This window comes from Rhinolophus hipposideros (assembly GCF_964194185.1).
Source record: "Rhinolophus hipposideros genome assembly, chromosome: 21".
NCBI classification, from domain to species: domain Eukaryota; kingdom Metazoa; phylum Chordata; class Mammalia; order Chiroptera; family Rhinolophidae; genus Rhinolophus; species Rhinolophus hipposideros.
Genome location: NC_138067.1, coordinates 36,651,105 through 36,677,230, shown reverse-complemented (window position 1 = coordinate 36,677,230; position 26,126 = coordinate 36,651,105). Strand labels below are relative to the sequence as shown.

At 39.5% G+C, this 26,126-nt stretch overlaps 2 protein-coding genes across 11 annotated transcripts in view; one reads left to right on the top strand and one right to left on the bottom strand.

The window, feature by feature from the left end:
• Positions 1-10,509: 10,509 nt before the first annotated feature.
• Positions 10,510-25,628, bottom strand: ZNF829 (zinc finger protein 829). 5 transcript variants are annotated; one of them, XM_081032339.1, is made up of 6 exons: positions 25,365-25,628; positions 24,617-24,680; positions 19,446-19,572; positions 19,043-19,138; positions 18,232-18,309; positions 10,510-12,234 (listed from the first exon to the last, which is right to left on the bottom strand). In XM_081032339.1, the coding sequence occupies exons 1-6, from the start codon at positions 25,391-25,393 to the stop codon at positions 11,252-11,254; spliced, it is 1,377 nt and encodes a 458-aa protein (XP_080888465.1). In that variant the 5' UTR covers positions 25,394-25,628; the 3' UTR covers positions 10,510-11,251. The 5 variants fall into 5 exon arrangements, with proteins under 5 accessions (XP_080888465.1, XP_080888463.1, XP_080888466.1 ...); XM_081032337.1 differs by having other exon boundaries at positions 25,168-25,457; XM_081032340.1 differs by lacking the exon at positions 18,232-18,309.
• Positions 25,629-25,681: 53 nt separating this feature from the next.
• Positions 25,682-26,126, top strand: part of ZNF568 (zinc finger protein 568) — a 63,062-nt gene continuing 62,617 nt past the window's right edge. For 3 of the 6 annotated variants that reach the window (XM_081032330.1, XM_081032329.1, XM_081032334.1), the window contains exon 1: positions 25,800-25,948. In XM_081032330.1, the coding sequence (XP_080888456.1) occupies positions 25,846-25,948 (103 nt within the window). In that variant the 5' untranslated portion in view covers positions 25,800-25,845. Of the gene's footprint in view, positions 25,949-26,126 lie in introns of all 6 variants that reach the window. The other 3 variants (XM_081032331.1, XM_081032335.1, XM_081032333.1) reach the window with 2 other exon arrangements.

Below are 26,126 nucleotides of genomic sequence, written 5' to 3'. Positions count from 1 at the left end.
GATAAAGTGCCTTCGGAGTTGTAGGGGGCGAGGTTAGGTGGGACAGTGAGTCAACAGTGTGGAAACAGTGTGGAGCAGTGGAGCCCTCCAGGCCAATCAGATTCAGATTTGACCTGTGGGGGCGGGCTCAACACAGAAAAGATGGCACTTGCTCACCAGCTGCATGGGAGGACTCCACACAGGGAAAATGTCAACTGTCCCCAGCCCTCATCTTGAAGCCACACACCTCAGTCTGTATGCCCCTGCTCCCCGAGTATACCTTCAATGCACCCCGAGTCACCATCCCTCTGCTGGAGCTCTAGGTTAGTGCCTTTAAATGAATGAGTCTGTTGAGTGGGCTGTTTAAGAGGGTTTCCTGCAGCTTTCCATCCCACCTGGATAGTTGGAATCCTTACTGTTTTTCAAGCCAGATATTGTGGAGGCTCCTCTTTCTGGCACCAGTACTCTGGATTGGGGAAGTCGATGTGGGGCAGGGATCCCTCATTTTTCCAACCTCCATGGCCGAGATATCCCTCCCAGTTCTCAACTGCCACACGGAGTTTTGGGGCCTAGTCAAAGGCCATGGAAAAAATCTGTATGCTTATACAACTTTTAATCATGAGGATTGTTAATTTTTCTACAAAGTTTACATAATTGAAAAATATTGAGAAATGGATAATGTACTTATTATTACAGCATTATTTCAATTTCCGTATTTGATTGGTACCTCTAAACAGAATGTAATGTTTAAATTTTCTGGCCTTAACGAAGCCAACTTATCGATCATTGTTTAATGTACACCTTTTAGTTTATCTTATTTTCAAAGCTGAGTATTACCACATATGACATGTTCTCATAAAACATCAATGCATACGTAATTTTAAAATTACTCTCAATAATAAAATGTTATGTACTAAACACCTCTGTGAATTGATTTTTTAAAACAAAATAAAATCAAGGGCACTTCCTAATTTGTCATTGGGTTGTAGTAAGCAAAATTTGTGACTCAGGTTTAGAAATCCAAAACTTGCTGTTTTTTTTTTTTTTAATAAAATTGGGGAAATTTGGTTTATAATTTTGTATAAATTTCAGATGAACATCCTTATTATACAACACCTGCGTACTTTATTGGTTGCTGAGCACACAATGCTTACCTTCTACTTGAACCCCCTTACACATTTCATTCTCCCCTCAACCCCTTTACCCTCTGGTCCCCACTGTGTGTTGTATGTATCTAGGAATTTGTCTTTGTTTTGCCTCTTTTTTTCTTTCCGTTCTAATCTCACCTTAGTAAAATCAGAGGGTTCCTGTCCATTTCAGTCTGACATATTTCACTTAACTTGATGGGGTGAGAAACTGGATGAAAAGGCCAGTTTCACAGAATAATTATCTAAGGTTAAAGTGAGTAAGTGGGAGAGGCTGGAAATCCTGGTTGAAATCAGCCCTGAAATTTCTAGTGTTGTCCGGTGACCACCCTTCTCCAGAATCAGAACTGGTGGGAGGACTAGCCACTGGCTAAAGGTGGGAACTTCTACCATTAGGGCAAAAAGGGAATGCAAATGAAGTTATGATTTCGAGGGTAAAAGATGTCAATGCACTGTAGGTAAGGTTGGGCTCCCAGGAGTTTGTTGGGTAATGGCTGCCCTACTAGCCAAGGCCAGAGCTGGGTTACTGAGCCTTGTTTCTCATGGGGTCTCCAGAGGTACTGGGGCTGTGAAAGCTAACTCTATCTCCCTGTGATCTGGCCTGGGGTGAGGATAGGGAGGGGGTATTATTACAAACTAGTGTGGGCTCCAGGAGGAATCTGGTATTTATGGAATAACTTCTGTTTGCAAGAGTTTTGACAAGTTGTTCCAAGTTTAGGACAAACAAATCAAACATTTCGGTTGAATGAAACTTTCTGCTAGTGACCCAGTAAAGGCTGGGGGGTTACAACCCTCCCCCAACAATGGGGGAGGCATCCCCAACAATGCCACAAAAGAGGAAGAAACCAACACTCAGAAGGCCCAGGAGAATAAGCCGTGTTCTGTCCAGCTCCCTGGGGGCCTGGCTGGAATTAGCCTGGATTTGGAAGTCTGATGTCACCCCTTCTGGGGAATCAGCACAACCGGCAGCTGGCTATGTGGGCTTCCATTTTCTTCCCTACCCTGAATGTCCAGGTCACAGTATTCATGCTTAAGCTCCAAGTGTGTTGAATGACAAAGGGGTAACCAAAATCCACTTTTCCTGCCTACCACTTCTCTTCTTGGAGCTTTTCCTCTCCCTGGCTCTGTCCTCAAGTTTTCTCTTGTACATAATGGAACCAGCCTGGGGCAGGGCATTTTGAACCCCCTAAGGAAAGCTCTGGGAGGACAGGGAAGAGTTGACATTGATTCAGTGACCCCCTGGAACCTTGACCTGCAGAGGTAAGTTGCCCAATATAGGCTTCTTTGAGGGAGGACTAGTTCTCAATATATAGCAGCTGTTGTCCATGCTTTTGATGTTGGCCAGGCAATGTGTTTTTCCTCTTCCCTTCTGTTTCCTCGCATCACCGTGGAGCACCATTTCTTCCTCCAAATCCCCCATTCTATTTGCCTCCTCCTCCAAGTCTCCACCTGCAACCTGTCCCTTTCATCTCCCCAGTCCTCCAAACATCCCATTCCCCTCTTCCTCTATGTCCATTTACACCCACCCAATTCTTCCTCCCTCTCCTCTGTCATTCTCCTACCTTCTTCACCCACCCCAACCCCACCCATTTTCCCCACCACACTCATCTCACCCCTTCCCCCTGGAATACCCACACCCACTGCAGGGCTCCAGGTTCATCAGGGCACCCCAACTCCTGGGTCCCTGGCTCCTGTCAAGCCCTCTGCCCAACCAGCTTGAGGATAGAGGGGAATTAGATTCTGGCAACGAGAAATTGGTCATTTATTTATTTTTTAACCCTGTCCCTTGGCTCAAAGAGTGCAGTCCCCAGGCCCCTTCTACTATCCATGCTGCTGGCATGCTCTCCGACTTTCCTTACAGGGGCATTAGGGCTGAAGAAATGGACCTAGGCCCAAGTATGTTAAGGTGTGGTGGCTTGAGGACCTAGCAGGCATGCCTGACTTCTGGGAACTTTGTTAAATTATGTTTTCTTTGAAAACAAAACATTTCATTCTGGAATTTTTTTTTTTTAAACTGCAGTTAAGTTATTCTCTCAAGGTTTCTTTAATATTATTTACAATTAATTCTCCTTTATCATTTCTCTCTCTTTTTTAAAGATCTTATTGGGGAAGGGGAACAGGACTTTATTGGGGAACAGTGTGTACTTCCAGGACTTTTTTCCAAGTCAAGTTGTTGTCCTTTCAATCTTAGTTGTGGAGGGCGCAGCTCAGCTCCAGGTCCAGTTGCCATTGCTAATTGCAGGGGACGCAGCTACACCATCCCTTGCGGGAGTCGAGGAGTCAAATCGGCAACTTTGTGGCTGAGAGGACATGCTCCAACCAACTGAGCCATCTGGGAGCTCAGCGGCAGCTCAGCTCAAGGTGCTGTGTTCAATTTTAGTTGCAGGGGTGGCTGCCCACCATCCCTCGTAGGACTCGAGGAATCGAACTGGCAACCTTGTAGTTGAGAGCCCGCATTCCAACCAACAACTGAGCCATCCAGGAGGCAGCTCAGCTCAAGGTGCAGTGTTCAATCTTAGTTGCAGGGGGTGGATCCCACCATCCCTTGCGGGACTCGAGGAGTTGAACTGGCAACCTTGTGGTTGAGAGCCCACTGGCCCATGCGGGAATCGAACTGACAGCCTTCGGGGTTAGGAGCATAGAGCTCCAATCGCCTGAGCCACCAGGCCAGCCCCCTATCATTGTTTATATTTGAACATTCTCTGCTTTTCAAAATTAGAGTAGCTAAAACACAATTCTTGTATTTTTAATAGCTCTCCTCTTTTTATTTTCCTTATAGAATTAATGTTTTCTCTTTTTAAATTTTGTATTATCCTTTTATTCAAATTATTCTGGTATGAATCTAACTTCTTCATTGTCAACATTAATTTGAACACTGAATAATTAATATATTATTAGTGAATAATTTATATTAAACTATTTTATCCAATCACTAGTTCTTAGGCTTTCCACTGGTTTATGTTTCAATGTTTTGATTTTTTATAAAATGTTCAATTTTGTGTTAATTCTAAATTTTGAGATATTTTTTAAACAGTTCCCATATAGTGGTCTTTTATTTTTAATTGAAATCCATTTTCCTGTGTTGTTTAAACAAGTATAATTTCTTCTGTATTATTCCTACTTTGGGAATTTGACTTTTTCTTCTGTTGCCTAATAAAATGCTCAACCTCCTTTACTTTTCCATAAACACTTGAAAGAAAGATGTTTACTGTTCATATAGAATACTATTTTAAAGTGCTAAATAGATACACTATATTAATTATGTTAATGGGAGCTTTCAAATGCCTTATTTGATTTATTTGAACTGTCGTAACCTGGGAGGAGTGAATTAAAATTTTGTTTACTTTTAAAGAGTTTGCCTATTTTTTTTTTTTATAATTTTATGTACTGAAGGGAATTTTGTATTTACAGCTTGGCTATTTATAATACTTGCTATTACCTTAAAGTTGACTCCTTTAATTCCCCCCCCCCCCAAATATGTCAGATGTTAATTTCTTTTCTTATTTACACTTTATTTTGACATTCAATATTACTTTATAGTAATTTCAGGTGTATAGCATAGTGGTTAGACATTTATATAATTTAAAAAGTGATCTCTCTGACTAGTCTAATACCCACCTGGCACTACACAGTTATTACCATATTATTGACTATGTTCTGTATGCTTTACTTAACATCCCCATGATTATTTTGTAACTACCAATTTGTACTTCTTAATCTCTTCCCTTTTTTCACCCTGCCCCCCAAATCCCCTCCTATTTATCACCCCAATAAAACTAGTACCCATCTGACACCATACATAGTTATCACAATATTATTGACTATATTCCTTATGCTACACCCTATATCCTCATGATTGGTTGTTACTTTGTACCAATTTGTACTTCTCAATCCTTCCCATTTTCCACTCATCCCCAAACCCCCTCCCACCTGGCAACCATCAAAATGTTCTGTGTATCTCAGTTTGTTTCTGTTTTGTTTGTTCATTTTGCTGTTTAGATTCCACATATAAACAAAATCACATTGCATCCTTCTTTCTTTGTCTGACATTCTCCACACAGCACAATACCCTCCAGGTCCATCCATGCCGCTGCTAATGGCAAGAATCCTCTCCCATCCATGGCCAAGCAACATTCCATCATATACATGTACCACCTACTCTATCCATTCATCCATGGACGGACACCCAGGCTGTCTCCAATTCTTGGCCATTATGTTACCAGGAATGATGTTGCACCTCAGCTCTTGTCTTTTAAAGAAAAGAATTCAGTCAAGAGACACAGTTTGTGCAACATAGGACAGCCAAAAGTTTATTAGTGAAAGTGATTACACTCCAAGACATGGAGTGGGCTGACCCAAGAGACAGAGGTAGCCTCTCCTTACAATGTGTGAGGGTTTTTATCTCTATGATTGGAAATGTCTCTCCCTCTGTCTTATCTTTTGCTCTCTGATGTGTCCTGTCCTCCCCTCTGGTTCTCCAGATTGTTTCTCAGAGTATAAGTGTGAACCTGTTAATTTCCCATGATTTATTTGAGAAGCTCATTCAAAATGGTCCTGAGAAGCAGGATGTATATTCTGGTAAGTGGGATATTTTTCTCCCTCTCCAGCATTTTCCCTTCTTCTAACAACATATCTTGTTCTCAATATTTTGCTGAGTAAAAAAGGTGTTTGTGCCCCAAGTGAAAGCAGCTGCAAGGGGCCTTAACCCAAGTAGGAGTAACTGCAAGGGTTCTCCTAACTGGGGCTAGTTCCCTCCTTCTCATTTCTACCTTTCTACCTATCCAATCAATTATAAGCAACGCTGCAATGAACATATATCTAGATGCATTTGTCCCCTCAAAGTAGCTTTTTGGGTTTCTTCAGATAAATATCCTGAAGTGGGATTACTAGGTCCTTTTTTTATCTCGTTAAAGCCTTTGTTTTAATGTCTGTTTTGTCTGGTATAAGTATTGCTACCTCAGCTTTGTTTCCATTTTCATGAAATACTTTTTTTTATAAAGATTTTATTGGGGAATATTGGGGAACAGTGTGTTTCTCCAGGGCCCGTCAGCTCCAAGTCGTCCTTCAGTGTAGTCGTGGAGGGCATAGCTCAGCGCCAAGTCCAGTCAACCTTGTTGAGAGCTCACGCTCTAACCAACTGAGCCACCAGCAGCTTTTCCGGCAGCTCAACGGCAGCTCGTTGTCTTCAACCTAGTTGTGGAGGACACAGCTCACTGGCCCATGTGGGAATTGAACCAGCAACTCTGTTCAGAGCTCGCGCTCTAACCAACTGAGCCATCTGGCTGCCCCTCATGAAATACATTTTTCCCTTCCCTTTACTTTCAGTCTGTGTGTGCCTTTCGATCTGAAGTGAGTCTCTTGTAGGCAGCGTATGTAAGGGTCTTGTGTATACATACATATACATATATATATATATATATATATATATACACATACACACACACACAAAAATATATATATATATATTTCTTGTGTGTGTATGTATATATTCAAATTATATATTCAAATATATATATATTCAAATATATATATATTCAAATATATATATATTCAAATATATATATATTCAAATATATATATATTCAAATATATATATATATATGTCTTTTTGTCTTAAAGAAGTCCCTCCAAGATTCCTTGTGATATCAGTTTGGTGGTGATGTACTCCTTTAGCTTTTTCTTGTCTGGGAAGCTTTGTATCTGTCCTTTGATTCTAAATGATAGTTTTGCTGGGTAATCTTAGTTGTATGTCTTTACTTTTCATCACTTTGAATATTTTCTGACAATCCCTTTTGGCTGGCAAAGTTTCTGTTGAGAAATCAGCAGATAGTCTTATGAGAGCTCCCTTGTAGGTATCTAACTGCTCTTTTGCTGCTTTTAAGATTGTCTTTAACCTTTGGCATTCTAATTATGATGTGTCTTAGTGTGGGATTGTTTGGTTTCATCTTGTTTGGGACTTGGCATTCCCTAGGCTTATATGTCTATTCCCTTCACCAGATTAGGGAAGTTTTCTGTCATTTCTTCAAATATGTTCTCAATTCCTTGCTCTCTCTCTTCTCCTTCTGGTACCACAAAGATGCGAATGTTGGTATGCTTGAGGTTATCCCAGAGGCCCCTTAAACTCTCAATTTTTTTTTCTGTTTTGATTGGGTGTTTTCTGCTACCTTACTTTCTAAATTACTGATTCAATCCTCTGCTTCATCTAATCTGTTGATTCCTCTAATGTATTCTTCATTTCAGTTATTGTAGTCTTTATTTCTGACTGGTTCTTTTTTTATGTTTTCTATCTCCATTTTTATGTTTCCTATCTTTTTGTTGAAGTTCTCCCTGAGATCACTGAACATTCCTATAACCAGTATTTAGAACTTTGCATCTGATAGATTACTTGTCTCCATTTTGTTTAATTCTTTTTTCTGGAGCTTTGTTCTGTTATTTGGGAAATGTTTGTCTGCCTCCCTGTTTGTTTCTATGTAGGGCTACTATTCCTCCCAACCTTAGTAGAGCGGCCTTATATAGTAGGTGTACTATGGGACTCAGTGGTGCAGTTTCCTTGGTCACCAGAGCTGGGTGCTCCAGATGTGTCCCTTGTGTAGGTTGTTGTGCCCTCCTGTTATACTTGAGACTTTATTGCTGTTTGCACTTCAGTGGAGGGCTTGACCCTCCGGCTGACTGGTTGTGAGGACTGGCTGTGACTACAGTGGAAGAACTGTTGTGCAGGGGCTGACCCTACAAAGCAGGGTTCACTTTAGCAGGGCTCTGATGCCTGCTGTTTGTCCTTTGGGTGTGTCACCCTTGAAGGTGGCTGGGTTATGCTCTGGGCCAATCCAAAGCTGGCCACTGTGCCTGCCAGCCCCAGAGCCTCCTGAGAGGGGACCTACTGCAGGCCAAGTTCAACTGTAGTCTATTCCTTGCCCAGAGCCACCTGGCATGAGCCAGAAAGCAATCTAGAGATGGCTGCCACCCACGCCGTGCTTGGAGGTGCCTTGAGAGACCAAGCCATGAACCAAGGCCAACTATTGCTAGTACTAGGCTTACAGTGCGTCAGCCAGATGTTGCTTGTTTGGGTTTTGTGAATCTTTGAGATTTTAGGAATGTCCACAGCATGAGCCAAAGCAGGCCGTTTATATGGAAAGTGGCTTGGGTGTGCCCAAAAGTTGGGTGGGCGTGTTCTCAGGGAATCATTAGGGTTAGAGACAAAAGGTAATAGCCAGTTTGGAGACTCAGATATAGTGTCTGCCTGTGTCTGCACACAGGGTGGGGGAGGGCTCAACAAAGAAACAATGGCTTCCACCAGCTACTTATCTGGGAGAAAGATGTCCTTCCAGCCCTCACCCTGATGCTAGATAACTCAGTTCCTCCCTGTATGTCCCTGACGCCTTTTGAGCTGCTGCCCCAGTGCTGTAGCTCAGAGTGAGTCCATTACTGTGTGTGGTCCCTTTAAGAGGAGCACCTAGGACAGCAGCCACCCTGTCTCACTCAGCCACAATCTCTGTTGGTTTTCACAGCCAGAAATTATGGGGAATTCTCTCCGTGGCACTGAAATCCTGGGCTTGGGTGAGGCTGGGACATCTCGCTCTTCAGTGGGGGACCCCTGCAGCCACAATATCCCTCCTGATTTTTAATGGTCACACATGGGTGTGGGACCAGCCCGTTTCACATCTCTGCCCTTCCTACCAGTCTCGAGGTGGCTTCTTCTGTACATCTGTAGTTGTAGGGCTTCGGTTCAGCTAAACTTCAGGCAATTCTCAATAATGGTTGTTCTGTGGTTTAGTTGTAATTAATGTGGTCCTGAGAAGAGGTGAGCACAGCGTTTACCTACTCTGCCATCTTGACCAGAAATCCCAGCTATTTTTTATTAAGCTGAACATGTAAAAGTTTTCTTCCTTTACAAAAAAGATGCAGAAAAATGCTGATTTTTTTCTTTGAAAACTGATTTTTATAAAAATGTCACTTATGTTAACATGTTGTTATAAATTTTTGAGTTATTAAAAGTGTGAATTAGGACTTTCACCATTTCTAAAAAGCAAGGACCTTAGTGTGCCACTCACGCCTTTGTGCTGTTGCTGTTGTAATTATCTGTATCATTTAAAGCCTACAGTGCTGGAGCTGAAGGAATGGGCCTAGAGCTGAAGGACTGGTTGCAGTACGCCCCCTCCCTCTGCTCCAAACCCACCCCATTGGGCAAAATCTCCCACAGAGGCTTCTGCAAATTGTAGTTCCTTCTGCCCCCAGGTCACACTGACACATTTGTGTGTCCCTAGCTGCTGGCATTGGCTCCACTACCATTGGCTCAGCCAGACCTGGAGAACCTCGTTCCGTAGCCAATGCCCATTATCTGTTGTGGTGACCTAAATTGGAATGATTTGTCCTTGTCTTACCTGAGGCCTTTGCACAAGTGCCTGGGGTGGGAGTCTCAAGGTCAAGTGCGAGGACAAAGACAATCTGCGTGCAGAATCAGAAGGTGAAGTGGAGGCAGCCAATTTCCCCCAATACCTGATGCCCATTCAGTGGTTGAAAGAGTGGGACATGCTGAATCCCTCCATTTTTAAGGTGGTGGGATGTTACATACTAGTCTGGCCTCACTCCCTCCTGCTCGCGTGTGTATTGGTGGGAAACAGAGGTGGGGAACCCAGTGTCGGTGTGAGTGAAGAAATCTCAGCCATGGGAAGGGCAGGTGACATAGTCCTTGGCTTCACCAATGGCCATGATACTGGTGCTTCACGTACAGGCCACTTCTGTTCTAAGGGAACTTGCTTTACAGCAGTGGCAATGGCTGTTGCACTGCTCCCACTTCCAGGGTGAATCCAGGTCAGTTCTGAGAAAACTTGCATTATGGAAGCAGCACCACCTACTGCCATTTTGTTACTTAGTGGTGGTAGGCTAGGTCTGTTCTGAGAAAACTTGCTTTAGGACACCTGTGGCTGACATACTGGCCATTCGGGGGGTAGCTGACATGTGCTCTAAATAAACTTGCTTTACTCTAGTGGCAGCAGCTGCCACACTGCTCAAAATTCTGGGCCTGAGGTCACATCTATTTGGAGTAAACTTGCTTGACCAGCACTGGCAGCTGCCATATTGGTGCTTTGAGGTGTAATCCGTGATTCTTCTGAGGAACTTGCTTTGTGGCAGGGGCACCAAAAATCACGACTGTCCCCAGAAAATCACACATCACTCACATGGGAAATCACACAGAATCACTTAGTGGTCACACTGGTACCATGACTTGGCAATCACTCGGCAATCACATGTCGGCCACGAGAAAATCATGTGATGGCTACATTGGAATCAAGAGACGGTCATGTGGGAATCACTCGGGAACCCCATAGTTCTTGGATATTCTGTACTGTTATTAAATGTTTTTTTTTCTTTTCAATTTATAGTTTTTGGAAGTTTTTATTGACATATCATCAAGCTCAGCAATTCTTTCCCCAGCCAAGTCCAGTTACTAATGAGTCCATCCAAGGCATACTTCATTACTGTTAAAATATTTTTGATCTTTAGTATTGCCTTTGATTCTTTCTGAGAAGAATCCCTCTGCTTACATCCCATTTTTCTTGCATATGCTATACTTTTCCTATTAGTGCTCTTAGCATATTAATGTTTTAAATTCCCAGTCTTATAATTCCAACATTATTGACGTGTCTGAGTATGGTTCTGATGCTTACTACTCTTCTTCAAATTGTGTTCTTTGCCTTTTTGTATGCCTTCTAATTTCTTGTTGAAATCTAGGCATGGTGTACTAGGTAAAAGTAACACTGGTAAATAGGCCCTTAGTGATGTGGTGGTAAGGTGTAGGGGAAAGGAAGCATTTTATAGTCCTATGATCAGATCTCAGTCTTTTGGTGAAACTGCCACTGGACTGTAAATTTCACCAGTGCTTCTCAAACCCACCCCCACTCCTACTGGGAAGTGGGACAGGATGGCTAGAGTGGGCTATAGGTGTGCTTTCTCTTTCTCAAAACTGAGAATAAACTTTTGTTGTTTTAAGTCACCCAGTTTTGTCACACTTGGTACTTTATTACAGGAGCCCTAGAAAACTACAATACAGGAGAACTTCTGATCATGCATTACCTGTACTTTTAAAAAAATTACTTGTTATTATAAAGATTATCAAAAGGGCTTATCATTCACCCAGTATGAATTCCTTCATGGCGAATGAGGTCAGAACGACTACCAAAGGCCTTTCCACATTCCTTACAGTCATAGGGTTTCTCACCAGTATGAATTCTTTGATGTCTAGTAAGGTTTGATCCTTTATTAAAGGCCTTCCCACATTCAGTACATTCATATGGTTTTTCATCTGTATGGATTCTCTGGTGTTGAATAAGTTCTGAGCTCTGAATAAAGGCCTTTCCACATTCTTTACATTTATAGAGTTTCTTGCCAGCATGAATTCTGTGATGATTAGTAAGTGTTGAGGTACTACTAAAGGCTTTCCCACATTCCTTACATTCATAAGGTTTCTCACCAGTATGCATTCTCTGATGTTGAATAAGCCTTGAATGTTGAGTAAAGGTTTTCCCACATTCCTTACATTCATAAGGTTTCTCACCGGTATGAATTCTCAGATGTGGAAAAAGTTGTGAACTCTTAGTAAAGGCTTTTCCACATACTTTACATTTGTAGGGTTTCTCACCAGTGTGAATTCTTTGATGATCATTAAGGTTTGAGCAATAATTAAAGGCTTTTCCACATTCCTTACATTCATAGGGTTTCTCACCAGTGTGAATCCTCTGATGTTGAGAAAAATATGAGCTACAACTAAAAGCCTTGCCACATTCCTTACATTCATAGGGTTTTTCACCAGTGTGAATCCTCTGATGTCGAGTAACAAGAGAGCCACGACTAAAGGATTTCCCACACTCCTTACATTCATAGAGTTTTTCAGTAGAATGACTTCTCTGATGTTGAATAAATTGTGAGTTCTGATTAAAGTTCTTTCCACATATTTTATATTCACAGGGTTTCTCTTCATTAATAGTTTTTTGATGTGGAGTAAGAAACGTGGACTGAATAAAAGTGGGCATGTCTTCTTCATGAATAAATATTACTTGACTAAAATGTCTCTTCTTTAGAGATAGTATCTTGGTCTCACACATTGATTCCAGATCTGAACAAAAATAAAAAGGCATATATTTATTTTTACTATTCTGGGAGAGGTTAAACTTCTAAAAAAGAAATGGGAAAATTAAGCTGCAAATAATATCTGAGAGAGTAAATGCTTGGACACTTATCAAATATGACTAAGCAATTTGTAAAATTGATAAGCACAGACATTAAGGAGAGGTAATAGAGAAAGTTGAGGAGGATGTTTAGGGAACTAGATGACCTCAATAATCATGAAATACTGGTGTGGATCAGAATCACTTGAAACTTCAGTAACTATACTTGTTCAGGGCTATCCTCCATATTACACAGTGATTCGAATCATATATGTGTATACATGTTTATAAACATATGCTCACACACTCAGAGCATGATATTATGTCTGTTTTGTAGTTTGTGGATAATTGTCAGACCTATATCAAAGGACTATAGAGAAATAATTGTGTTGAATGTATAAATTGGGAGAGGGTGGTCACAGACTCTATGCAAAGGGTATGTTATGTTGCTGGCAAATTCACATCAGAGGACAGCCTGCAGCAAGTCTAAGGTGCTGAATGAAACTGTCAATGGTAAACAGTACATGTCTTCTGCAGCTAGAGTCGGATATGCTGGGTTCACTGAAAATAGTTTGCGTTAGAATTCTGTGATGCTGTCTTTTGTAGAGTGAGAAATGAAATCCTTAAGTTATGGAAGTGGCTAAGAAGGAAGGCAGCCCGCGTAAGAAAGAAGAGAGTAAGAATGAAACATACTCTGCGAGAAGAAGAGAGGAACTCCATGTCAACCTTTTTTTTTTTTTTTGGTTGCCATTCTGCGTATATCCACAATGAACATGAAAGAACTTCAAGTATTGATTTTGGGTTTACAAATGAATCTAATAAGTAGGTGAATATGTAATTATAGAATCCGAGTAATGAGTTTCAACTGTACTTAAAAAAGGGCTAATTCATGAATCCACAGGAAAATTACAGTAAAAGCTTAACAAGAGGGGGAAAATCCCATTAGGACAAAGGATAATGGAGAAGAGACAGTAGCAATAAAAGAGAAAGTCAAACTGAGCTACAGTAAGTGAATTCCATAGCACTGATTCATGGTACAGATCCCACAAATACACAAGAACTGGAGGCATCAGGCACTTCTAATAGTGGGGTGCACAAAAAATGCTGAAACCTGAAGGATGAGTCCAAATATTGTATCAGTAGTGAGACCACTAAGATCCCTTTCACATCCCACACAAAAGGATTATACTTCTCCATTCTTACAGAAAACTAGAAATCTAGAAAAATGAAACCAGAGTGAATCTGGAGTCAGGAACATCACGTGTAGCTGTGGGCCTGGGTACTGAGCTGAGAACAAGGCATTAACAGAAAACATAAATACTTGTGATATAATAAAGAATATATTTAGTCTTTGTTCCTCATTCCTGGCATAGGAATTCACAAATCATTGGAATTTCCTGATAGTAGTGTTTTTTTGTTATTTACAACAAGTTCCTTTTGATCACACCTGAGTTCATGCTAATGAGATGATTCACAGTGGGCCTTCAGTTTCAAAGGAAGGGCTGGCCACTCATGCCTACATAATAAAATCCCAATAAAATACTCAGGGCAAGGATTGGGGGGAAGCTCCCTGGTTGGTGAACATATCTATGTACTAGTAGGGTGACACACTCTGACTTCATGGTAACAGAATCTCCTGTAGTGCAACTCTCCTAGACCTTGGTACCTCTTGAGGTTTAGTGCAACTCTCCTAGACCTTGGTACCTCTTGAGGAAATTGAATAGAAACAATAGAAACATACACCTACCAAGACTGAATCAAAAATAAATAGAAAGACTGAATAGACCTATAACAAGGAGATTGAATCAGTAATCAAAAACCTCCCAACTAGGAAAAGCCCACGACCAGATGGCTTCACCAGTGAAATTCGCCGAACATTTAATTAATGATACCAATCCTTCTGAAAATCTTTCAAAAAGTTTAAAAGGGAACAAATCCAAACTCAATTTACAAAGCCAGCATTATTCTCATGCCAAAGTCAGACAAAGACACCATCCAAAAAAAATTACAGGCCAAAATTTCTGATGAATATAGATGCAAAAATTCTGAACAAATATGAGTAAATTGAATTCAACAGCACATTAAAAGGCTCACACACCACAACCAAGTGGAATTTATTCCTGGGTTGCAAAGATAGTTGAAGATATGAAAATCAATTAACATGATACACCACACCACACTAATAGAATGAAGGATAAAAATTATACAATAATCTCAATAGATGCAGCAAAAGCATGTGATAAAATTCAACACTCTTTCAAGATAAAAATTCTCAACAGAATGATGTCAGCTGCATGGTCTCTCCACTGGAAGTTAAAACTAGTTGGACCACTATAATATAACAAAGGATTTACTGCTCAACACACAAACACATCTGAGAGATCCTTGAATTGAAACATCTGAAGGTGGGTATACCTGAGAGAACAAAGGAGGAAAGAAAGGGAAGGGTCAGAGACTGGTACGACATAAGAGCACAAGCAACAACAACAACAAAAAACCAGACAAATGGATCTACATCAAATCTTAAAGCTTCTGCAAAGCAAAAGAAAACAAGAGTGAAAGCTGCTGCACAAGAGTGAAAAGGCAACCTATGGAATGGGAGAAAATACATGCCAACCACATACAGATTGCCCCACTATCCAAAAGTACAGTATTCCTATGAAACCTTTTGTAAGCAAAGAAGCAATTACATTAATGTATATAAAAAAATTTTGTGTTCCCAGATTCAAAATTCAATGCATGCACAATGTCTTTATGTCATTCACCACAACTCTTATGTCCAGTTTCACACTACCAGTTCTCCTAGGCTTTTCTACCTCAGGACACATCCTTACCAGTTCTCCTAGGCTTTTCTGCCTTAGGACACATCTTGCTAATGAATACACAAAATAAATCAAGATAAAGCACAGATGCTCAGAGATATACAGTTTAATGCTATGGCGACTTGACACTGAGATGCTGAGTGTAGTTCATGGAAGGAGTTTGGCGGTGCCATTCTTGCTGCTGGTATGCACACTGCCTCTACACTGCCTTGCTGCAAAACAAATGCTGAATGCAATCCTCATATTTTGTCATTTTTCAAAAAAGCAAAAATCTTCTTCAGATTTATTTCAGTTAGTGAATACAGGGAGTAATGTAGGTCTTTTGTAAAAGCTAAGTGGCATAATGTGAACTTTTAAAAAGTGGGGGATACCTGTGTCTGATAAGGGGTTAATATCTAAAATATAGAAGGAAGAAAACTAATATCCCAATTAAAAAATGGGTTAAGGACTTGAATAGACATTTCTCCAAAAAAGACACATAAATGACCAAGAGATATATGAAAAGATGCCCAATTTCACTAATCACTAGAAAAATGCAAATCAAAACCATAATGGTTATCACATATCACTGCTAGCATGGCTATTATAAAAAAAAAAAGAAGAAAACACTGCAAGTATTGATGAGGATGCTGAGAAATTGGAATCCTTGTACCCTATTTGGCAAGAATGCAAAATGGTGCCACCACTACAGAAAAAGTATGCAAGTTCCTCAAAAATTGAAAAGTAGAACCAGTATATGATTGATACATCAATCCCACTTCTGGGTATTTACGTACCTAAAAGAATTGAAACCAGGATCTTGAACAGATATTGGCACTTCTATATTCATTGCACACTACTCATAATAGCCAAGATGTGAAAACAACCTAAACCTATAGCTGGATGAATGGATAAAGAAAACTGTGTGTGTGCGTGTGTGTGTGTGTATTACAATGGAATATTATTTTGCCTTAAAAAAGAAGGAAATCCTGCAATATGTGACATGAAAGAACCTTGACGACATCATGCTAAGTGAAATAAAGCAGTCAGACAAGAACAAACACTGCATGATTTTACTTATATGAGGTGTCTAAAAGAGTAAAACTCAGAAGCAAAGAGTAGAATGATGGTTGCCAGAGGCTGGGGTGAAGGGGAAACAGGCAGCTGCTAATCAATAGGTATAAAGGTCCAGTTACTCCAGCTGAATAAATTCTAAAGATCTGCTATACAATGGTGGGCCTACAGTTAACAATACTGTATTATACACTTAAAAATCTGGTAAGAAGGTAGATCTCATGTTAAATGTTCTTATCACAATAAAATTTTTAAAAAGGAAAAGAAAAAAGACCAAAAAAGTGGTTGTACAAATTTACACCCTGCCAACAGCTTATGAGGGAGCATATTGCTCCATATTCTTACCTGTTCTTACTAATGTCAGACTTAAATTTTTGCTCATGTTATGGGTGTCATAATGGTATCCCATTGCAGTTTTAATGTGCATTTCCCCGATAATTAGTAAAATTAAACTCCTTTTTATATATTAAAAAATAGTTGAAAACTGCACCAACAATACCAACTAGAAAATTATAGATGCTCACAATAACGAAATCTATTAAAAATCTAGAAAGTCACTCAACAAAGAATTTAAAACATTACTATTTTATTAATAGTAATTATTTAGTAATAAATTAACTTTAATAAAGGACTAGAATAAAACTGAATGCATCAAGAAATATTCCATGATTCTAGAAGGGACAGTTTAAGATCACAAAGATGTCAATTCTATCCAAATAATCTATCAATTCAAAGTAATCTGATCAAAACTCTAGTTAGGTATTTTTTAATGGCTCGAATTTATTCTAAAATTTTATATGGAAAAGCAAAAGTACATCAGATGCTAAGTAAACGTTAGATATGAAAAACAAGAGTAAAGGAGGGCTTGCTCTTTCAGATATTAAAAAATACAAGCCATAGAAATAGACACTCTGGTACTGGTATTATACTAAAGGAAGCAAATAAAGCACTGAGACAGACTTGTATTTGAAAATTTATTATCCAATAAAGATGGCACCAGAAATAAATGAAGAAAGCTCAATTCTTTAATGAATGGTAGAGGGGGAAATGATTCAATTTATGGGGGGAAAAATCCTGGATTCTTGCTTAACATCACATTAATGGATTAGTCCAAATGGATTAAATATATAATGTGAAAGGTAAAAGTATAATTTTAAAATGAAACATAGAAGAAAACCTTTGTGAAAAATAGGCGGGGAAAGATAACTTACTTAAAACTCCACAAGTACAAACCATAAGCAAAACTATGAATTGAAAATACATCAAAATTAAGGATTTCTGTTAAATGAAGGACACCATAAATTTAATGCTCAGTAGACTAGAAGATACTTGCAGATTAACAGAAAGATGTTAGGGACCCCAATAAAAATACTGATAAAGATTACAACAGAGTTAACAGACCTATTAGATGTTCATACCTATTAATAATCAGAAATGCAAATGAAAGCAATAAAATATCACTTTTCACTTATTAGACATGGGAAAGTAGAAAGGTGGGTCATGATGAGTGTGGGTAGAAACACTGAATTATCTAAAATTGAAAATCACGCAAAAGGGTAAATACTGCATGTCTTTTCAATGTCACACCAGTGTATTATCTAATAGGTCCATTCGAGGATTATTTAATTCTCTATGGAATGTGTCTATGGAAATGTCTACCTTTGTTTCACTTACTATTTACTACTCATTAGGGCCGAGGATCTGTTCAAGTTAGATGTTAAATTGAAAAAGATTGATAGGTTGCAAATGATTTGTTTTGTGGAAAAGATAGCCTGAAGATTACGGTTTTATCCTATAAGACAGTAACTAGTTTTTATATCCAACTTAGTGATGTGATTCCTGCATTCTTTCTCTCCAGGACAATGGAAACTCAATCTCTCCAAGATAATTTGAACCAGCTGTACCATTCCACTGGTTCTCTCATTAATCAACTAAATAAATCTTTCAAATATGCTTATCATTTATTTATAAAAGTCATGTTTAACTTTTAAAACGTTATACACTTGAAAAGTTTAAATGTTATATTCTGACAAATTTGAAGGTTTCACTGAGATGTTCAAATGGACTCACCTGTAGGAGTCAGTAAAGCGTGTGACTTGAGAAGCGTACCTTGTAGGCTATCCAAGCCCCCGCATGTCTTCTTAAATCCTGTCTTCAGTAAATCCCAAGCAGCAATAAGAAAATTCTACTTTTATTCACTGTTTCTCTCAACCACCCCCTCCCCAATGTGTTTTGGGTTTTGTTTTGGGGCCAAGTCTAATGGAAATGGAAATGGGATGATGGAAATCTGTTCCAGTTATCTGGGGATTCATTCTCTGTAAGTAAGACAACAGATAATTTTTATTATTATCTTTCATGTGGGTCTGTTTGTTTGTAATACCGTGTGTCTCCTGGAAAGGAAAAAAGACCCAGGACTATTCTGTCTCATGGCTAAACTAAAGAACTAAAGTTGAAAGCTCTCTTTGTGTGTACAACTGAGAAAAAATTTACAAAGGAAAGGGCAGTGTTCTTATAACTTTATTTTTTGAGATATAACTGACATAATCTTTTACCTATCAATAGGGTGTGAAATATTTTTCTACTTTCAGAGAATATAAATTTAATTATGAAGGCTCTTAAGGGATTCATACCAAAAGCACAAATAACCGAAGAAAAAATAAACTTTTTTGGAGTTTATCAAAATTAACAAGTTTTGTGCTTTTATTAAAGGAGAAAATCAAGAGGGTGAAAACACAACTCAATAAATGGGAGATAATATTTTCAAATCACATAGCTGATTACAGACTTGTATCTAGGTTATATAAATAACATAAAACTAAATAATAAAAACACAAACAACCTAATTTTGGACAAAGTCATTGCCATATCAATTATCACTTACCCGAACAAAGGCCTCTTTTCATTTCTGTTTCAACCATCCAGGGCTCTTTTCCTTGTTCCAATAAGGAGATCACAGCTGGCTTAGAACTAGAAAGACCTGATCACAAGAAAAGACATAGGACATGGTTATGCTGTGGGTGCTCTAGAAATCAGATCCAGTCCCTTGGTGATCAAGAAAGATACGCCACTATAGGAAGGACCAGGGCAAGATGAAGATGAAACTTCTGCTCCAGCCCATTGAAGCTGCCCATTTCCAATTCTTCCATTTCATTCCAACTCAAACCATTCCTTGGGGGAACAGACAGTAGAAATTTATCTGATTACTTGAAACAAAATACTTTACAATGGAGAAAGAAGATATTCCTGAGGGCAGACTCTGAATTTTGGGGGACAGTTATTCTTACCCACTGAAACCAGGTTGCTGAAATTCTCCAACATCACTTCTTTGTATAAATTCATCTGACCAGAGTCCAGGCATTCCCATTCCTCCTGAGAGAAGTTTATAGATACATCCCTGAACATCATTGACCCCTGAAACAATAAACATGCTTTCACAGTGGAAGGAGAGAAGAAAAAAATGGTAGTAGGGATGGTGACAGAGGGCTCTACGGAAAAGGACAAAGATTATTAAGCAAATTGCAGGGTCTGGAACCCTATTATATCAGAATATTTTTATCTAGGAATGTGCAAGTAGAGTGGACTTTTCTAATGAAATGAAATAGCAAACATGTAGCTCAATGCCTGGTCGTAAAGTCTGAATAAATGTGAGTTCCTTCACCCTTCCCATTTTCCTTTTAAGCCCCAAAAGAGGGAAAATAAGATGGACTTAAAAAAAAAAAAAACTTACGATGTATTTTGCAGCAGAATTTCAGAATATCTGGAGAAAACAGAATTCTCTGAAAGCTTTCAGGAGGAAAATATGGCTCACATAAAAATTTTCAGGAATCAGAATGGCAATGGACTTCTCAACAGCACCATTGAAATAAGAATACAAAGTGATTCCTTTACTACTACCAAGGAAAATGAATTCTAGCCTAGAATTCTATGCCCAATCAAAACTACTGCGAAGAGTACATACCGAGCCAGATTAAATACCAAGCTAGTATGAAGATTAAGTTAAGACAATCTTTGGGGCAGCCAAAGATTGGTGAGAGCATGAGCTCTGAACAACAGGGTTGCCGGTTCAATTCCCACGTAGGCCAGTGAGCTGTGCCCTCCACAACTAGATTGAAGGACAACAATGGCCCTGGAGTAACACACTATTCCCCAATTAAGAAAAAAAAAAAAAGACAATCCTCGATGTTGCTTTTCTTAGGAAGCTACTGGCCTACGTGTTCCATCAAAACTAGCGAGTAAATTAAAAAAGAAAAGGTATTATATTCAGAAACTAGAAAACTAACATGAGAATGGTGAACAAAGTCCCAGTACAATTATAAAAGGCAAGTCCCAGGACAATATCTGGCAGCAGACCTAGAGAGCAACACCTAGGAACAGGAGGACAGAGAACTATGGGAAAGAGGTCTCCAAGGAAAACTAGAGAGCTAATATGTTTCATCACATGGAAAATACTATGAATAGGCAACCGACAGCAATGTTGGTGGATTTGGTTTTAAAAAAACATAGCAACACATATATATGGAACCAGGCAAATGAAAAAAACAAAGTAATTTACCCTCAGAAAAATAAAAATTGTACTAAATAGAATTGTACTAAATAGAGTCTAGTATACTACTTGGCTCAGATTAACAATATATGCAAGATCCTAATCACATCAATATCAATGATTTAAAGAAAAATTGTAATATAACTCTTGCAGGGACAGGAAATGAGGAATTTGGTGTGGGAAATCTCAAAAAAAATAGCAATATGGGAATATTTATTAGAAATATAGGAAAAATGCCAAGAGAAACAGCAAAGAATTGAGGGTAGCCACTTAAGGGGAGTGAAATTGCATACTGGGACAAAACCCTGTCATTTTTCACTAAGTCTTTGAACATTTCTTGAATTTTTAAATGCAAAATTGGTTAAACAGTAATTAAAATATCACTATCTTAGACAAGAACATAATTTAAATTTCTTGAAAATTGAAGATCTCTTATGACTGTTATAAAAATTGTTTCCTATTAACATAAATTCTTTAACCTTTATAATTTTACTAGTGGCGGAATTTTCCACAATATAAATATTACTGAAAAACATCTCATTTCAGACATTTTCTTAGGCAAAATCCTTAAGATCCTTTCCAGATATGGTCCTTTTCCCTGTACCTTGCCCTATGCACCTCTTCCGTTTTGCTCTTCCTGAGTTGTATCATTTATAATAAAACTGTGGTTTTAAATATATTTCTACATTAGGCTGTGACTGTACGTAATTCTAATAAATTATTGAACCTGAGTGGGAATCATGGGAATGCCTGAACTTGTGGTCTACTGGACAGAAATGCAGTACCTTAGGAGCACCTCAAACTTGAGGCTGGTGTCTGAAATAGGACAATTTTGTGAGAATGAGCCCTTTAACCTGTGGGGTGCTAACTCTGTGTAGTTAGTGTCAGGATTGAATTAAATTGTAGGACATCCAGTTAGTGTCCAACAACTAGTTGTTTGAAAAATGACATACGTTTCCATCCTACAGGAGAAATTAGGTTACGTCTTCTTCATCTTAAGCCAACCAAGAGGGCACTTTTTAGATTCCCGGGTCCAAAGTGGAATGGTGAGATTGTTTAGGAGAATTCTTACTGTGTTCCCCGGAGTTGAGAGGGTATCACAGACTGGTACCTGTTTCCCTTCTTGGACCCAGTGAAGGGACAATGTGACCCCAACAAAGGAGTAGAACACAGAATGCCCAAGTGTAACATAGGTATTCCCGGTAGCCATTTCAAGGAGATGTGCTGCCCACTTCATAGGGAAGTGCAATTAGAGGTTTATAACAGGGACTTTGAGTCCCACAAAAGCACCCTATCAGAAAATGAGTCAGCGTTGAACATTTATAAAAGCAAGAGAGACCAAGAGCAAAACAACAGTACCAGTTGAGTCTTTTCTTCTTACCTCCTCTTCCCTATCCCTCTGGCAATCTCATAGGAGCCAGAAACTGCCTACTGGACAGGAAAAAGAGAAGTTCACGTTCAGGAAACAAAGAAGCTTAGTGCATCCCTTTTTTCACATTGCAAGCTTCTAGCTTAGAGCAAGCCTGAGCTCAGAGAAAAGGCTTAAAACGAAACTTGCAATTATTACGTTCAACTAGAGGTTGTAATTGGTAATAAAATGAGGCTGACGTTGTTACTGAAATCAACCAAAGGCTACCCATGAGTGATCAAAACAATTATGGGGACTGCATAAGTTTATCTAGGACAACAAAAAAATGAGCCCACAGAGGGCTGAGTGTGGAAATTATGGGAAAAATAATTTCGTTTGCTTGCTCCCTATGGATTTCTGACTATTTTAACGTGCTAGTTATAATTGGTTTAATTTTCTAGGTACATAGTCATATCATCTGCAAAAAATGATAATTTTATATCCTCTTTTCTAATTTTTAACCTAATTGTTTTCTCTTGTTTAAGTGCTTCAGTTAATACCTAAAGAACAATGTTAAACAACATTGGTGATGGTATATATACTTGTCTTTTTTCAGATTTTTACTGGGAATACTTCCTGATTAAAATATTTCCTGCTTCAAATACTTCCTGATTAAACATCAGGTAAATATCTGAGAACAAAGCTCATATTCCTTTTAAAATTTATTTTCTACTACAGTATATTACCTCTTAGAGTTATTCCTATTAATATTGGGCAATAATCTTCACTATAGAGATGGTGATTATAATTAGAAACTGATGGGAAAAAGGAACCAGAAACTCTGTTTGGGCTTTGGTAAAGGAGAACGCACTGGAAAGATTCAGCCCTCTTCTTTCGAACTAGGATTTAGAATTTAGCTGGGGGAAGAATTCAAAAACTCTAACTACATGTCATGCCTTCCGCCCCCTCCTAACACAAGGCAAGATTTTTTGCTTAATATTGCTTTTATTTGAGCTGTAAGTATCAACTCTAAAAATCAAAAAGAGATTAAGAGATTTAAAAAATAAGTAATAAGAGATTCTAACCTAATATTTTAATTAGAGCCTGAGAATGAGAGAAGAGGGAGAGACTAAAGAAGGGGCAGTTTTTGAAGATGGCTGAGAATTTTCTTGAATAAAAGAAACCTATCAACTAATTCAAAAACCTTTACAAATCCCAAGCAGGTAATTTTTTTTAAAATGCACACTTAACCACATTATACTAAAATTACAGAAAACCAAAAACAGAGAGAAAGTCTTAAAAACAGCCACAGGAATAAAAGCCAAATTACTTTCAAAGGAGGAGCTAGAACAATCAAGACTGTGATACTGGTACAGGTATATATAAATAGATCAACAGAACCAAGTAAAGAGCTCATGTACATATAGACACTGGATATATTTGCATTATATATATATATATATATATATATATATATATATATATGGATATATATGGATATATTTGTAGTGAGAACACAATGGACTTTCTTATATACAGTGCTGAGAAAATTGGGTATTCGTAAGGGGAAAAAACCCTGACCCCCACTTTATACCATACACAAAAGCCAATTACAGGTGGATTAAAGACGTAAATGGGAAAGGCAAAACTTACAGCTTTAAGCATAAACACAGAAGAATGTTTACATAACCTTGGCACAGGGAAGGATTTCTTAAATAAGATACAAAAAGCACCAACCATAAAGAGTTGATAAATTTGACTGTTAAAATTAGGACTTCTATTCATAAAACTGTCTTAAAAGAAGTGATAAAACAATCCAAATAGTAGAAAATTATAATCAATAAAAGTCCTATGCAGATTATATGAAGAGCTCCTATGAATTAATAAGAGACAATCAATAACAAAATAGGTAAGATTTATGAACAGGCATGTCACAAAAAAAGAAATTTTAATAATCAATAAACATGAAATCATGTTCAATCTCATTATGAATCATGGAAATCAAATTTAAACCTATGTGTATGTATTTATGTGTGTGAATATAAAGATTTAAAGATTTCAAAGTCTGACACAACTGATCTGAAAAGGATAAACCATTAACTCATTCATACAAAGAAATAACATGTATCTTTGAAAAATGATATTTACAAAGACCATGTGATGACACGGGAGAATGACACTTTTTAGTGAAAACATAGGATATACAATGGTAAATGAAGTATAATTAGATTTTGGAAAAGCAATGAAAATACATCAAAATATTAACACTAGTTATTTGTGTGGTCACATTTTATTTTTTCTTGGTATTTGTGTTTTTGAAATCTCTAAAATAATCATACTTTTATTTTAAAATCATAACAATCACTGCATTTAAAATGAAGAAAACTCAGCAAACAGAAGTGGAACCCTTTTCCAAGTAAGTGAACATTAGGTATATGGGGGCCATCGGGCCCAACTATTCTTTTTCTAATAGTTTATAGGGACCTAATGACATATCTTTACTAAGCATTAACTTTCAGAAGAAGGAAAGAGAAGGGGAAACCCCGACACACTTTGGACATTACCTGTAGCAGTCCATCATGTATTCCTTCCTTTTCTTCTGCACGCCTCACCTGGAGAAGGGTAGAACTGGGAGAGGAAAAAGTAATTGTGAGACACCAGGTTTTCTTGTTGCTCAAACTGGCCAGGTCAGAAGTCATTCCCAGCCCCAGCCCCCACCATACACAGGGCACGGAGATCGGAGGAGAATGGGACATCCTGCCCAATCCCAGTGTCTCAGAAAAAAACAGGTCACTGCTGTCGAGGGGCTATAATCTGCCGAAACCTCACAAAGGTCTCCTGGGGACAGAATTCTGGAGTCACAATCGCACAGTTGACAGGTGCCCCATACGCGAACACACAATGCCACATACGTTAGGCACAGCCATACCCTTAAACCCAGCGGACACGCACTCCACACCCGCACACACACAGGTACATGGTAACAGTTACAATCACATACTCACACAACATACAGTCATACTGACAGTCGCAGGCACCCTCAGTGTCGCAATCACACAGCACCAAAGGGTCCATAACACACAGTCACAACCCCACAATGATAGGCATCCCAAACCTGCACACATGTCGCAGTGTCACAATCTCTCTCACTGACAACCCCACCATCTCTCCTCTTCAGGTCACTCCGCCCGCACATGCCCGAGGACTCAGCTCGGTACCCATCTCCGATCTCCGCAATTTAGGCCTTTCTGGTCTCCCGGGGTTGCAACCAGCACAGCCGAGCCGGTTGCCCCGGGGCCCGCGATCCCTCACCTCACCGATCTAACGGTCCCGCTAGGCATGACGAAACTTTCGAGCTCCTGCGAAAAGAGGGACAGGCCCCCAGGCCCTCTGGGAAATGTGGTCCTGAGCGGGAGCCACAGCCAATTCTCTCAGCGCCCCGACCCGGCCCACCCGAAACGACTCCTAATGCAACTCTCAGCGTCTAGTCGGGTAATGAAGTTGCGACTCGCGGTTGCGGAGCGCGATTCTGCTGAGCCTCGCGCGCGGACCTGGCTTACCCCCCCCCCGCCCCCCACAGGAAACGCAGGTTCCGTTCTGGCCGGATGTTGACAGCGGCCGCGGGTCTTTCTGGGAGGCGTTGTTGTGCCGCGGCACCTGGCTTGGGAGGCGGGCGCAGAGGGGTGGTTGGTTCTGCGTTCCTCGCGCCTGGCCCGGGCCTCCCTGCTGGCCAGTCGTCTTCACTCCACCTCCCAGAAACCGCGTTGGATGTGCCTTCGGCCGTTTCCGGCAGATGACGCTGCCGCATCCCTGGAGCGGCGCGGGGAGGAGAGCGGGGATGCACCGTCGCACGCTGCCGACGGGCGGGGCCTCTAAGGAGGCCCGGAGTGTTCAGAGTAAGGGCAGTGCACCGTGTTCTTGGTGGGAGTCTGCTTGGAGAGTGCTAGGAGTTGTTGGAGCAAGAAACTGTGGCAGGAGTTAAGTGTGTGAGAGTGATGGTGGTGTGCTGGTGTGAGGGTGATAGAGTCATTGTGAGGGGATGTGTGATTGTGATGTATGTGGTTATGTCCTGGT